The 16,626-nt window shown below is 40.2% G+C and overlaps 1 protein-coding gene across 8 annotated transcripts in view; it reads right to left on the bottom strand.

Annotated features, from left to right (window-relative positions):
* LOC121385568 (CLIP-associating protein 1-like) overlaps positions 1-16,626 on the bottom strand; it is a 222,876-nt gene that overhangs the window by 161,830 nt on the left and 44,420 nt on the right. For 7 of the 8 annotated variants that reach the window (XM_041516292.1, XM_041516291.1, XM_041516296.1 and 4 more), the window contains exons 3-5: positions 7,768-7,846; positions 3,370-3,413; positions 488-547 (exon numbers count right to left, since the gene is read on the bottom strand). In XM_041516292.1, the coding sequence (XP_041372226.1) occupies positions 488-547; positions 3,370-3,413; positions 7,768-7,846 (183 nt within the window). Of the gene's footprint in view, positions 1-487; positions 548-3,369; positions 3,414-7,767; positions 7,847-11,128; positions 12,135-16,626 lie in introns of those variants that run through there. The other variant, XM_041516298.1, reaches the window with a different exon arrangement.

Below are 16,626 nucleotides of genomic sequence, written 5' to 3'. Positions count from 1 at the left end.
GGTCAGAAAGCCACTGTTGTCGGGAATAATAGACATAAATACTGGTCACAAATGCCTGTAAGTAAACACGACTTTTAAAACATTTAAATGCCTAATTTTAATCAACATTAACTGATCTAGAAAAACCCATGAAAATCTATAAAACATTTAGTTGAATATATTTGAGTAAAAGTTATAAACTTGTACCCACCCAACGTGGTTTTTATCAAATTAATCCAGTAGTCTGAAGGCTAAATAGGTTTTTTTTAATTATCAGAATGTTATAAAAAGGTAAACTGATAGTACAGTGGAACTCCTCTAAACCAGACACCCTCAATACCAAGTAAAATATCCGCTATAAGAGGTATCCGGTTTAGAGAGGTTCTCTTCTCTACAAATATTTTAAAAGTGACCGTGTAAAAAAATCTGGGTTTTAGTGAATTCCGGTTTACAGAGGGTCCTGTTTTGAGACGTTTCACTGTATTACAATCCGGGTTTCTTCTCTTACCTGAGGCGAAGTAGCTGGTAACATAAGTTTCAGCAACAACGACTGAGCCTGATTCCTGACCTGGAACATCAACAACAAAATTATCTTTAGCAGGAAGGAAGGAAATGTTTTATTTAACGACGCACTCAACACAATTTATTTATGATTATATGGCGTCGGACATATGGTTAAGGATCACACAGATATTGATAGAGGAAACCCTACATGGGCTACTCTTTTCGATTAGCAGTAAGGGATCTTTTATATGCATCATCCCACAGACAGGATAGCACATATCACGGCCTTTGTTACACCAGTTGTGGAGCACAGGTTGGAACAAGAAATGGCCCAATCAACAGGAATCGATCCTAGGTTATTGGATGTCAAAACATTTAGAAATTTTGACAGATAGTCTTAGAGAGGAAACCCGCTACATTATTCCATTAGTAGCAGATATTTTATATTCAACATTGCACAGACAGAATAACACATACCATGGCCTTTGATATACCAGTAGTGGTGTGAGGCTGGAACAAGAATAGCCCAATGGGCTCACAGACAGGGATCGATCCTAGACAGACGGATGCTTGACAATGAATGAATGAATGTCTATTACCAGTCTAAACCCAGCAGATAGCTAATTGCTAAACAGCATTTAAAAACCAAATTTAATTAGTTTTTTAAAAACTAGTAATAAATTCCCTTTTACGCATCCCAGTAACGTGCAAAAAAAGGATGGAAATGCATGCAAGATCAGCGATTAAAATGAAAACGTGACAAAGACCAGCCTACAAATGAAGACATTTGTAATCTCTTAATACAAACAGCACAAGCTAATGAAATAACCAGTGGGAATTCAAGAGCTGCATGCTCGAAGCAATTATTGATTATACGACGACAGATTACTGACGAGGGAAAATTTACAACAGAACAATGTCTATTACTATGTGTAGACTACGATACTGCAGCCAAGGGAGGGACGTAGCCCAGTGGTAAAGCGCTCACGTGAGGCACGGTTGGTTTAGGGTCAATCCCTGTCGGTGGGCCCATTGACCTATTTCTTGTTTTAGACAGTGCACCACGTCTGGTATATCAACGGCCGTGGTATGTGCTACCCTGTCTGTGGGATGGTGAATATAAAAGATCCCTTACTTCAGGCCTCCGAGAATTGAAAATCTACATGACCCATTTATCAGTTACACAGAAATAAATCCAGGTAACCCATTTCCTTTTGGCTTAACCCGTTATATACAAGTAAATGGTGTTCCAAATTTGCGCCCACAAAAAACAGGTTATGCAAATTTAGATTTGTGTGAGCAACGTGGCGAACAAAACGATCGTTCTCGTAATTCAAAGGCCTGTTGCTTCCTTGGATGTCAAACATTTGGTAATTTTGACATATAGTTCTAGAGAAAAAAATCTGCTACATTTTTCCATTAGTAGTAAGGAATCTTTTATATGCACTAGCCCACAGACAGGTTAGCACATACCATGGCCTTCGATATACCAGTCGTGGTGCATTGGCTGGAATGAAAAATAGCCCAATGCGCCCACTGACTGGAATCGATCCTAGACCAACCATGCTTGAAAGTAGAGCTTTACCACTGGGCTACGGTCTCACCCCAATTTATGCTCTGATAGTATCACATATATAGGCATCGAAATAAGTCGAGAACGGTCATTCAGGTTACCAGGAGGTTGGTTACCACATATACGAAAAGTCGAGAAGAGTCATTCAGGTTACCAGGAGGTTACCACATATGAGAAAAGTCAAGAAGAGTCATTCAGGTTACCAGGAGGTTACCACATATAAGAAAAGTCGAGAAGAGTCATTCAGGTTACCAGGAGGTTACCACATATGAGAAAAGTCGAGAACGGTCATTCAGGTTACCAGGAGGTTACCACATATAAGAAAAGTCGAAAACGGTCATTCAGGTTACCAGGAGGTTACCACATATGAGAAAAGTCGAAAACGGTCATTCAGGTTACCAGGAGGTTACCACATAAGAAAAGTCGAAAACGGTCATTCAGGTTACCAGGAGGTTACCACATATAAGAAAAGTCGAAAACGGTCATTCAGGTTACCAGGAGGTTACCACATATGAGAAAAGTCGAAAACGGTCATTCAGGTTACCAGGAGGTTACCACATATAAGAAAAGTCGAAAACGGTCATTCAGGTTACCAGGAGGTTACCACATATGAGAAAAGTCGAAAACGGTCATTCAGGTTACCAGGAGGTTACCACATATGAGAAAAGTCGAAAACGGTCATTCAGGTTACCACATATAAGAAAAGTCGAAAACAGTCATTCAGGTTACCAGGAGGTTACCACATATAAGAAAAGTCGAGAACAGTCATTCAGGTTACCAGGAGGTTACCACATATAAGAAAAGTCGAGAACGGCTGTTTAGGTTACCAGGATAAGAAAAGTCGAGAACGGTATTTCGTTCGACAGAAATTTCAACCAGGCAATGCATTCCAGACTTCTGCATTTCATTTTTTCGTAAGGAGTTACATCGAAGTTCGCGCACACTTGTGCAATTGCAAGCAATTATAGTCATTCCGCGTTTAAGCAGCGTCCACTAGATGAATTTACATCCACGTTTCGTTTTCTCGTACAAAATTGCATCGATGTTCATGCGCACTTGTGCAATTGCAAGCAATTTCGGCAATCTGTGTTTAAACAGCGCCCACTAGATAAATTTACTTCCAGATTTCGTTTCTCGTACCGACATTCAAGCGCACCGATACAATTTCAGAAAGTCCGCGTTAAAAGTTGTAGTTGTAACCTATAGGTTACCAGGCTATATTTTGTGGTAACCTGTAAATGGGTTACTAGACACAATGCTTATTTCGATGCCTGATATAGCACACACTTTTTAATGTATATCTTGTAACATACCTGGTCTTTTGTATCACCCAGTCTGTCTATCACTGATGGTAAAACTGAAATATTAAATACAACTCATTAGTAGGCAATCACAGCCTTGGTAGTAGGTACTGGGTTCGCAGCCTGGTACCGGCTCCCACCCAGAGCGAGTTTTAACGACTCAGTTGGTAGGTTTAAGACCACTACACCCTCTTCTCTCTCACTAACCACTAACAACCACCTACTGTCATAAGGCTGGTAGGTACTGGGTTCGAAGCCTGGTACCGGCTCCCACCCAGAGCGAGTTTTAACGACTCAGTTGGTAGGTTTAAGACCACTACACCCTCTTCTCTCTCACTAACCACTAACAACCACCAACTGTCATAAGGCTGGTAGGTACTGGGTTCGCAGCCTGGTACCGGCTCCCACCAAGAGCGAGTTTTAACGACTCAGTTGGTAGGTTTAAGACCACTACACCCTCTTCTCTCTCACTAACCAACTAACAACCACCTACTGTCATAAGGCTGGTAGGTACTGGGTTCGCAGCCTGGTACCTGCTCCCACCCAGAGCAAGTTTTAACGACTCAGTAGGTTTAAGACCACTACACCCTCTTCTCTCTCACTAACCACTAACAACCACCTACTGTCATAAGGCTGGTAGGTACTGGGTTCGCAGCCTGGTACCGGCTCCCACCCAGAGCGAGTTTTAACGACTCAGTTGGTAGGTTTAAGACCACTACACCCTCTTCTCTCTCACTAACCAACTAACAACCACCTACTGTCATAAGGCTGGTAGGTACTGGGTTCGCAGCCTGGTACCTGCTCCCACCCAGAGCAAGTTTTAACGACTCAGTAGGTTTAAGACCACTACACCCTCTTCTCTCTCACTAACCACTAACAACCACCTACTGTCATAAGGCTGGTAGGTACTGGGTTCGCAGCCTGGTACCGGCTCCCACCAAGAGCGAGTTTTAACGACTCAGTTGGTAGGTTTAAGACCACTACACCCTCTTCTCTCTCACTAACCAACTAACAAACACCTACTGTCATAAGGCTGGTAGGTACTGGGTTCGCAGCCTGGTACCGGCTCCCACCCAGAGCGAGTTTTAACGACTCAGTTGGTAGGTTTAAGACCACTACACCCTCTTCTCTCTCACTAACCACTAACAACCACCTACTGTCATAAGGCTGGTAGGTACTGGGTTCGCAGCCTGGTACCGGCTCCCACCAAGAGCGAGTTTTAACGACTCAGTTGGTAGGTTTAAGACCACTACACCCTCTTCTCTCTCACTAACCAACTAACAACCACCTACTGTCATAAGGCTGGTAGGTACTGGGTTCGCAGCCTGGTACCGGCTCCCACCCAGAGCGAGTTTTAACGACTCAGTTGGTAGGTGTAAGACCACTACACCCTCTTCTCTCTCACTAACCACTAACAACCACCTACTGTCATAAGGCTGGTAGGTACTGGGTTCGCAGCCTGGTATCGGCTCCCACCCAGAGCGAGTTTTAACGACTCAGTTGGTAGGTTTAAGACCACTACACCCTCTTCTCTCTCACTAACCACTAACAACCACCTACTGTCATAAGGCTGGTAGGTACTGGGTTCGCAGCCTGGTACCTGCTCCCACCCAGAGCGAGTTTTAACGACTCAGTTGGTAGGTTTAAGACCACTACACCCTCTTCTCTCTCACTAACCACTAACAACCACCTACTGTCATAAGGCTGGTAGGTACTGGGTTCGCAGCCTGGTACCTGCTCCCACCCAGAGCGAGTTTTAACGACTCAGTTGGTAGGTTTAAGACCACTACACCCTCTTCTCTCTCACTAACCACTAACAACCACCTACTGTCATAAGGCTGGTAGGTACTGGGTTCGCAGCCTGGTACCTGCTCCCACCAAGAGCGAGTTTTAACGACTCAGTTGGTAGGTTTAAGACCACTACACCCTCTTCTCTCTCACTCACCTACTGTCATAAGGCTGGTAGGTACTGGGTTCGCAGCCTGGTACCTGCTCCCACCCAGAGCGAGTTTTAACGACTCAGTTGGTAGGTGTAAGACCACTACACCCTCTTCTCTCTCACTAACCACTAACAACCACCTACTGTCATAAGGCTGGTAGGTACTGGGTTCGCAGCCTGGTACCGGCTCCCATCCAGAGCGAGTTTTAACGACTCAGTTGGTAGGTTTAAGACCACTACACCCTCTTCTCTCTCACTAACCACTAACAACCACCTACTGTCATAAGGCTGGTAGGTACTGGGTTCGCAGCCTGGTACCTGCTCCCACCAAGAGCGAGTTTTAACGACTCAGTTGGTAGGTTTAAGACCACTACACCCTCTTCTCTCTCACTAACCACTAACAACCACCTACTGTCATAAGGCTGGTAGGTACTGGGTTCGCAGCCTGGTACCGGCTCCCACCCAGAGCGAGTTTTAACGACTCAGTTGGTAGGTGTAAGACCACTACACCCTCTTCTCTCTCACTAACCACTAACAACCACCTACTGTCATAAGGCTGGTAGGTACTGGGTTCGCAGCCTGGTACCGGCTCCCATCCAGAGCGAGTTTTAACGACTCAGTTGGTAGGTTTAAGACCACTACACCCTCTTCTCTCTCACTAACCACTAACAACCACCTACTGTCATAAGGCTGGTAGGTACTGGGTTCGCAGCCTGGTACCGGCTCCCACCCAGAGCGAGTTTTAATGACTTAATGGGTAGGTGTAAGACCACTACACCCTCTTCTCTCTCACTAACCACCAACAACTAATCCTCTGTCCTGGACAGACAGCCCAGATAGCTGAGGTGTGTGCCCAGGACAGCATGTTTGAACTGTAATTGATATAAGCATGAAAATATGTACAAAAAAAAGTAAGCAATTCCATGAAGTCAACGTGAATCAACAACCAAGACATTACTGTGGGTATTTTGACATCTGTCGATGGATGGATGGATGGCTGGATGGACCGATGGACAGACAGATGAATGGATAGACCGATGGTTGGATGGATGGATGGATGGATGGATGGATGGACAGCTGAACATATTGATGGATGTGGATGGATGGATAATTGGGGATGTGGATGGATAACTGGGGATGAATACATTAATCATTCGATGGATGGATGGATGGTTGGGGTATGGCCATGGGTTGGTGGTATGGTAGGTGGATGGTTGGGGTGAGGTATATGTGGATGGTATGGTATGTGTGGATGGTATGGTATGGTAGGTGGGTTTAAGTTTATTTTGCTTAACAACACCACTAGAGCATATTGATTTATTAATCATCGGCTACTGGCAGTCAAACATTTGTTAATTCTGACAGTCTTAGAGAAGAAACCCTCTACATTTTTCCAGCAGTATCAAGGGATCTTTTATAAACACCATTCCACAGACATGACTGCATATACCACAGCCTTTGATATACCAGTTGTGATGCACTGGCTGGAGCGAGAAATATCCCAATGGACCTACCGATGGGGATCGATCCCAAACCAACCGAGCATCCAGCGAGAGCTTTACCACTGGGCTACGTCCCGCCCTGCTGGTGATGGTGGTGGTGTGGGCGAGAAATGGGTGGGTGGTATGGTAGGTGGGTGGTATGATAGGTGGGTGGTATGGTAGGTGGGTGGTATGGTAGGTGGGTGGTTAGGGTATTGATGGGTGGTATGGTAGGTGGGTGGTTGGGGTGGTGGTGTATGAGTGGATGGTATAGTAGGTAGGGCTGGGCGGTATTAAAATTTCAGGTTCGGTATCGGTATCAGTATTTTGGGGCCAATTTTACCTCAGTATTGGTACGGTATTCGTTAGGCAAAAAAATAAAATATGTGTGTTTCAGGTTTCATCTCTGGAAAAAATAGGGTAGGTAGGTAGGAACTTTTTCTTTCTTTCTTTTTTTTTTAAACCGTGTTCTTGACATACTGCACATAACCTGTCTGCAAAAATCGCGGTAGATGTTGTTTTTGTTGGGTTTTGGGGGGGGGGGGGGTTGTAGTCAAAACAAATTATGGTCACAGCGTAAAATTAGGGTCGGTCAGGAAACCGGAAACACACATGGTTTTTTTTACGCCTTATTGACACATTACCAATACCAAGAGGTATTTAGGGAATATTCAGCTTCAAATGCATACCCGAGTTGAGGCTCGCCTGCAAATTTAATTGAAATAAAATTAAATTCCTTACACAAGGCCCTCGTCTCGTTTAGATCCTTTGAGGAAAAGTACAGTAGATATCCTCGTCGGTCAAATTTGTTAGAGCTTTACTAAATTTTTTAATACCGAAAGTTCAGTATTAAAATTTACTCAGTATGGCAAATCAGTACTGACATGATACCAATACCGAACAAGATATACGATATACCACCCAGCAATAATGGACGGATGGATCACAGGATTGGTCAATTCACAAAAGGATTTAAATCTTTAGTCCTACCTGATGTTACATGAGGCTTGAACCCTTCTCCCATACGGTCGACCATTAGACAGAGGATTTCTAATCCATTCACAGAGATCTGCATAAGAAAAACAATACATAAACATCAATATTAAGCAGAAGAAAACTTTATAAATCAGACTTGTAGTCAATCTACAGAAATCTGTATAAGAAAAACAACACATAAACATCAATATCAAGCAGAAAAAACGTTGTAAATCAGATCTATAGAAATCTGGAGTAGAAAAATAACACATTAATGTCAATAGTGAAGAAAACCTTTGTACATCAGATATGCCGTCGAATGACAGAAATCTAAAATGAAAAACATACTAAAGTCAATACCAAACAAAAGAAATAACAATTTTTTTTTATTTAACGACTCCCTCAAAACATTTTATTTACGGTTATATGGCGTCAGACATATGGTTAAGGACCACACAAATATTAAGAGAGGAAACCCACTGTCGCCACATCATGGGCTACTCTTTTCGATTGGCAGCAAGGGATCTTTTATATGCATCATCCCACAGACAGGGTAGTACATACCATGGCCTTTGATGTACCAGTTGTGGTGCACACGCTGGAATGGGAAATAGCCCAATGGGCCTACTGATTGCCAAAACAATACATGTCCACTATCATGTTCAAGGGCCATAACTCTGTAAAACAAATGGGTAAATCACCATGAAAGTCAAACTTGATCTGTAACCGTGTATGATAAAGTTATACACAACATTTCAACTCAGTATCTTAAGGTATTGTTTAAAAAAAACTGTTCGGAAAACCTTTTGTGGGACAGACTGACAGGCAGGTCAACAGACATGAAACCTACATTATTACTCGTATGATTAAAAATATCTTGGTACATATCAAAGTGATACGTCCCACTAGAACGCCAAGTGGGATGTAAAAGTTCGACATTATGCGATGACATCATCGATTGGCGCATTATAACCTGACAGGAACGAAATAGACACGTGTGATATAAATAAGATCGATTATGAGTAATAAATAGGATATTAAACTCGCTACCATTTCGTATCATGTTTATGTCCCTTGAGAAATAATTTTCATTGTCACTTATTAAAGCTCGTGACAATTGAAAATCATTTCACTCAAGACATAAATATGATACGAAATGGAAGCTCGTTTAATATCCTATAAATGCCTTTCAGTTGGATCAGTAGTGGACTAATAAAGAGACGACTGGAGGTATGCTCAGTTCATCCTGGAAAGGATAAGCGACACAAAAGCTGATTATGTATTTAACCGTTATCAAGTCAAAGGAGGAGGATAATAAGATAGCACATGTTCAGTTTGTCGAGCATTTCTTGTCAGTTTTATATCAGACATTGTCTGATTGCAAGCCCTTGAAATAAGCATTCACTTGACTCCAGATAGGATTAAAACATTTAAGGTTGTGGAGTTTTTAAGAGATTATGCAACCAGAAATATATTCTGCATGACTAGATATGAACATTTATCATCCATAAAAGTCTTTTGTAGGAGATGTCACTGGCACTATAATTTGCGATATCTCCTGCATTTTCTCCTAGGACATATTGCTTCTTATAATTTTGATTGGTCAAATTTTAATCACAAGTCATTATTTTGTTACGTCACTGTGTATGTTTCAGCGCTAAACCTATCATTACTGACATCACGCTACTGTCGTTCTGCTAGTTAACGAGCCTACTGCTGACAAATATAGTGATATTCAATCCACATTACTGACATTGTTTACAATTGTCACAAATGATAAGATTGATAATGGATGATAAAAAGAATACCCTCGTGTCTTGTGATATCATAATTTATCAGTACTCGTTGATAAAAGTATAAAAGTCCTTGGCAAGCTCAGATTTCATACTTTATCAACTCGTACTGATAAATTATAATATCACAAGACATTCGGGGAGTATCCTCTATTCAACAGGTGGTATATATTTTCCTTGTATGATGCACGCCAACCTACGAGAAATCTTCTGTGTTTAATGTCTTTAATAATATACCAGATCTTTCTGTTTAAAGGGGGCCATCATTCATACTCCCAACCTGATGATCACTCCCCTCACACTAGGTCAAAGAGTTATTTTTAGCACCCCTTAGCCTGTGAATTTATGTGGTATCAATATGGCGATATCTTGTATATCTCCCCATAATCTATGTCAGGGGAGCAATTAATCACTCACCTCAATTAGTTTTCATACATAGCGAGGTCCGATACACTATTATTAAAAACATGCATTCTGAGAGTACTGCTATTAAAGCAATACATGTCCCTTACCAGGCCCCCCCCCCCCCCCCCCAAACACATTTTCATATTTCTTAAGTTCAAGGGCCAAGGAGTAAATCACTAATATGAAAGTCAAACTTGGTCTGAGTGAGTGAACTCTTTATACATGGCCCTATACCACGAAGGTTTCAGCCATGTCTATCACAGGCTTAATCTCCGACATTGCTAGTGACTAAGTCCGGGACAGGATGGACTTGATCTAAAACAGTACATGATAAAGTTATACACAAGATATCATATCAATATCTAGAGGCATAGTGGGGGACAAAAATGTTCGGAAAACTATATGTGGACACATGGATATACACAGACAGACAGACTCAGACAGACAGGACGACGAAAGATGAAACCTATATAGTCCCCTCGTGTAGGACCTGTACTGGACTACGAAGAAAAACATACATACATGTATACAGTGAAACCTCTCAAAACCGGACCCTATGTAAAGCGGAAGTCCCTCAAAACCGGACATTTTACAAATAATCCCTTTTAAAAAATCTATATTGAACTTAACCTGTTTAAACCCGATCCCTCTGAAATGGGAAATTTTTCTGGGTCACAAGGATCAGTACTAGGATGTGTTCGAAACCAGACATTTTACAAAGAATCCCTTTTGAAAAATCAGTAGAGAACTTAACCTCTTTAAACAGGTTCCCTCTAAAAAGAGAACATTTGTTTTGGTCCCTAGCACGGCTAGCTCTAGGTGAACACAAATTATGTATTAAACTTCAAAAATGACAGAAAACCAATTATTTTCTAATAAAATGTAGTAAAATTATTTCGCCAACTCAAAATAAAATTCTCCAATTGTTTTCAAAATTCGCAATTGGCGAATTTGGCAATTGCCAGACCTAGCCCTGCCTAGGGTGTCCAGTTTAGAGAGGTTTCACTGTATGTATTTTTTAACAAAACCTTTTACAAAGAGTCCTTTTTTAAAAACCAGGACAGAACTTAAACCTCTCTAAACCGGATCCCTCTTAATACCGGACATTTTTCTTAGTCCCAAGGGTGTCCAGTTTAGAGGGGTTCCACTATATATATATATATTCTGAGTATGAGTACCAGGACGTGTTCGAGGATCTTGTCACTGAGGGGAACTCCGGCCTGGGACAGCGTGCTCCTCATTCGCGGGAGTTGATCCATCACTCCATGCACCATGAATATATAGTCAGTTCCGTCACAGCGTCATAACATGTATCGCAAGTAGAGAATATTACTTCAACAGTCGAGTGTACCACAAGAACAGGTAGTGAATATATAGTCAGCAGAGTCACGGCGACATATTATGTATCGAGAATATTACTTCAACAAAGTTGCATCGTCAGTTGTAACACAAGAGCGAGTTAGCAAATATTCATCCTATGCAGTCAGTGCATCATACCATGTATTGCAAGTCTAGAATATAATACATCAACAAAGTAACAGCAGCAGTTTATGATGAGAAAATGTAGAGTGTGTTCATCACAGTATCACAGTCAGTACAATTACGAATCAGCATCACAGTGTGCATAAGAAAAGATAGGTCATATTAATCCAGTTTTCACAGTGTACATAAGAAAAGATAGGTCATATTAATCCAGTTTTCACAGTACATAAGAAAAGATAGGTCATATTAATCCAGTTTTCACAGCGTACATAAGAAAAGATAGGTCATATTAATCCAGTTTTCACAGCGTACATAAGAAAAGACAGGTCATATTAATCCAGTTTTCACAGTGTATATATGAAAAGATGTCATATTAATCCAGTTTTCACAATGAACATAAGAAAAGATAGTTTTCAGCATACATAAGAAAAGATGGGTCACATTTTTTAAGCATCCAGTCAACAGGTTTTGACCAGTGATTAAAAGTATCCCTAAAGCATCTGTATTGATTCTGAACAGTCACCGATACATTGTTTATTTTGAGCAATCACTAATACTTTTTGAGCAACCACTAAGACTCTGAGCAATCACTAACATATACGCTTTGGACAATCACTAATATACCATCTGAGCCGTCAGTAATACTCAGATATATTCTTCAAGCAATCACCAATACATTCAAGTTATCACATACATTCTTTGAGCTATCACATACTGAACTATCACTGATATTTGCTTTGAGCTATCACATACCGAACTATCTCTAATATTTTCTTTGAGCTATCACTAATATACACCGACTTGTCACTAAATATACTTTTTGAGCTATTATTAATATACACTGAGCTATCACTATATATACGTTTTGAGCTATCACAAACAAGCTCAATGAACAATCACTATTTTTGCATTTATAAACCAATCACAGATTTACTGTTCATGTTTTCTTGTGCATCCTTGAATAAAGGCTTTTGTCATCCAAGTTGAGATTTCAAATCACAGTTGAATTCCATTTCTCCCATATAATGCACACACACACACACGTCCATAAAGTACATGTTGATTTCTGTATCATCAGTGGTGAACAAACTATGTCAGCCAAGATACAAATGTATGTACTGCAAACATGCTTACTGCATTTCCTCATTCACTGCATTACGTTACCTAGGTAATTAAACGTCTCTCAGTGCTGCACAGCTTGTCTGGGGATGATTCTCACATCAAACATGAACAGTGTTTCACTTGTAGATATCCACTTTCTACGGTTGGGTGCTTAAACAGGTAGATATCCACTTCTAGGGTTGGATGCTTAAACTGGTGGATATCCACTTTCTAGGGTTGGATGCTTAAACTGGTAGATATCCACTTTCTAGGGTTGGATGCTTAAACAGGTAGATATCCACTTTCTAGGGTTGGATGCTTAAACTGGTAGATATCCACTTGCTAGGGTTGGATGCTTAAACTGGTAGATATCCACTTTTACAGGTTGGCTGTTTAAAAAACAGACAGCCTCAGTAGTAAATACAGAGCACCAAACCATTACCAGTGGAATGTTCAATGTCAACAACTAATGTTAAACTTCAACGATGGATGCTAAACTTCTTAAAGTTGGAATGCTTAGTTTCATCCTCAGTTCTAGGTTTCAACACTGAATGCTTGACTTCCAACTGGAATGCTAACTCGAATGAATGCTTAACTTCCAAATTAGAATGCTAACTGAAAAGAATGCTGGACTTCCAAATTAGAATGCAAACTCAAATGAATGATGACATCAACGTATACATGTCCAGTTGGAATGTTAAAACTTCAAATGTGAATGTTTTATATTTCAATTCTTGAATGCTCGTTCATTCATTAATGCTGACAGTGAAAGTCAATACTGAATGGTAACTCCATATCTGGATGTTAGAAGTTCATCACTAAAATGCTTCACATCATAAACTTCATTGCTGGATGCTAGACTTCAAGAATGAACACTCACATCAACTCCTACAGTGAGAGTTGGTGCTATATTATACTGGATGTTAAACTTCAACAATGGATGTCAAATGACATGTCTAATACTAAACTTCGAACCTGCATATTAAACTTCGAATCTGCATGTGGGTGTTAAAACTTCAGTAATGAAGGCTCACACATCACAGTGTCAGGTACAATTCAATACTGAATGTTATAAACTTCACTAATGGATCTAAAACTTCAAAACACTGGATTATGAACTTCAAAGAATGAATGTGGAACTTCCAGACTGCTTAACAAGAAGTTCAACGAGTCCAACAACACAGTGTGGCTCAATAATTATTAATCCTGAGAGTTCCCACAAACTTGTATAATAAATGAATGCCTCAAGACTGAAATATTCATTCGTCTTCATGGTCAGTGTAGAATGTTAGTAGTGTTTCACAGAAATATTGCCATCCTAGGACGAGTGTAAGACATCTTCACACTATACTATCACAGGAATCACAGGAAGTCTGAATGCACTTGTAACAGTAACATTGGTCCCACTTGTTTGTAGTTTATCGAGGTACCTGTAGTAAAACAGACACCACTAGAGCACACTGATTTATTAATCATCGGCTACTGGATGTCAAACATTTGGTAATTCTGACATATAATCTTAGAAAGGAAACCCACTACATTTTTCCATTAGTAGAAAGGGATCTTTTACATGCACCATCCCAGAGAGGATAGCACATTCCACGGCCTTTGATATACCAGTCGTGGTGCATTGGCTGGAGCGAGAAATAGCCCAATGGGTCCATCGAACGGGGTCGATCCCAAAACGACCTCACATCAAGCGGATGCTTTATCAATGCACTACATTCCACCCCATAGTAAAACAGAACAGTGCTAAACCAATATGTATGCAGTAAGCCTGCTGGTAACTCCAACACGTGGATTTTCTAGGGAAATAGTGAAGTTGCAGTCCTAAGGACGAGCACCTGATAGTGAATCGTGGAAGCCATCACCACTTTGCCTAATATCCTTTTGACTCTGCCTTGTGCAGAGATGATTGTGTGATAATGAAATACGGTTTTGTTATTCAGATTTAACTGAATAATATGTCAATTTACAGGGCTTCTAGAATTTTTATAAAGCCATAGGGTCAGTGATTTTTTAAATTTAGTAGCCACAATTTAAAATTCACTAGCCCTACTTTAATTTACGTTAATACAATCTTACTAAATAATAGTAATAATCTAAAGTATGCACACTATTAAAATAAAAAAAATTTATGTAATAGTAATACACGTAATTTTTTTTATTATTCTACTGTTTACTTAATTATTAGTTGCCAAATATCAAAGTGTTTAAACATTGCACATATTACAAAACACTTTTTTTTAACTGTCATAGTAATTTTTTTGTTCTTTATATAAAAACACTTTATTATTTTTATTTTTTTAAAAACTTTTACAGATTTATTTTTCACTATGTGTTACATTTATCAAAATAGTTAATGTTTTTGTTTTACTGAAAGCAGCTTCAAAAGATAAAACTATGAACACATGCGATGTTTGTAATGTTGTACAGTATATATGTCATGTAGTTGCAGACATCAGTGGTAAGATAATCTGAACAACAAACCATTAGATCATTCAAACACGTATCTTTGCACAAAACAGAGTCCAAAGGAAGTTAAAACTAGTGATGTCACAATACACCTACTTCACAATACAATACGCATCATGATACATAACCCTGATACAATAATATGTATCACAATACCTCATTCACAGTGTTTTCCCAGCAAAACAAGAAGTTGGAGCTTTGGTGCTGTGATTTAAACACAGTTTTAATGTGTAAATACCACATCACAGGCATACTGACATAAGCAGGCACATATTCTGTCCACTTCAGTCTTTCCTTGAAGGAAATAACTTTGATAAAATACATCTTGGTACGAACTGGTGTTGTAAGTCTATACGAAATTAAAATAGGAATCAATATATAAAATCAAACTATAAATCGGCACACAAGCAAGGGTATCATGTATCACATCGTCAGCTGTAGTATTGTGATACATAGATGTATCAGTGTATCGTGACACCCCTAGTTAAAACCATCCAAAATCAACGGCATAAATAACAGACGAATTGCCACTGACACAGACAAGACTACTTCTAAAAAAACCCACATCGTAATCGAAATAACGCCATCAGCCATTTGCACCTACAAAAAGCATTACAACCTGATGACACCTCCTAAAGACAAACCGACAAGACACTGTGACCCAGTTGATTAACCGCAATGACTGCAAACAAACATCAGCAGGTAGTCTAGCACTTGGGATGTTCTCAGCTGAACAGCAAACCAGACACAGACTTGCCAGGAGGAAGACCCCCCCCCCCCCCCCCACCACATACACCACACACAGAGACAGACAAGACCAAACAAAACAAGGCTTTGATTCAACATCACTTGCCTCTGCTGTGAAGACCACCACTGTTGTGGAAATATGTCAACACAAACAGGTTGAAGAATACACTGGAAATATCTTAATGTAACTCTTAGAACGAAATATCACAGGCAATACATTTGGGGATTTTTTTTTTTTTTTTTTTTTCATTTTATTATTATTAATTTTTTTTTTTTTTTTATATATATATATTTTTTTATTTGGTGGGAAGGAAGGAAATGTTTTATTTAACGATGCACTCAACACATTTTATGTACAGTTATATGGTGTCGAACATATGGTTAAGGGCCAGATATTGAGAGGAAACCTGCTGTCACCACTTCATGGGCTACTCTTTTCAATTAACAGCAAGGGATCTTTTATATGCACTATCCCACAGAGAGGATAACACATACCACGGCCTTTGATATACCAGTCGTGATGCATTGGCTGGAGCGAGAAATAGCCCAATAGGCCCACCGACAAGGATCGATCCCAGACCAACCACACATCAAGCAAACACTTTACCACTGGGCTACATCCCGTCCCTAATTTGGTGGGATGCCATGAAATGATATAATATACATACACAGAGTTTCTACCAGAAAGACATTTTTGGGTATGGCGCTATGGAATTGAATATTTACAATGTGTGTGATGAATGCAACCACAATCTATAGGGGGTATATGGGGGGGGGGGGGGGGGGGGGGGGGGGGGGTTTGTGTGTCTCCCCCAGAAAGAAAATGGGTTAGGTTTAGGGCTAGGGTTTTTAAAAATCATAACAACCATTA

Source organism: Gigantopelta aegis, chromosome 11 (assembly GCF_016097555.1).
Source record: "Gigantopelta aegis isolate Gae_Host chromosome 11, Gae_host_genome, whole genome shotgun sequence".
In the NCBI taxonomy this organism is placed as follows: domain Eukaryota; kingdom Metazoa; phylum Mollusca; class Gastropoda; order Neomphalida; family Peltospiridae; genus Gigantopelta; species Gigantopelta aegis.
Note: the sequence above shows the minus strand (reverse complement) of the source record. Positions and strands in the feature narration are given on the sequence as shown.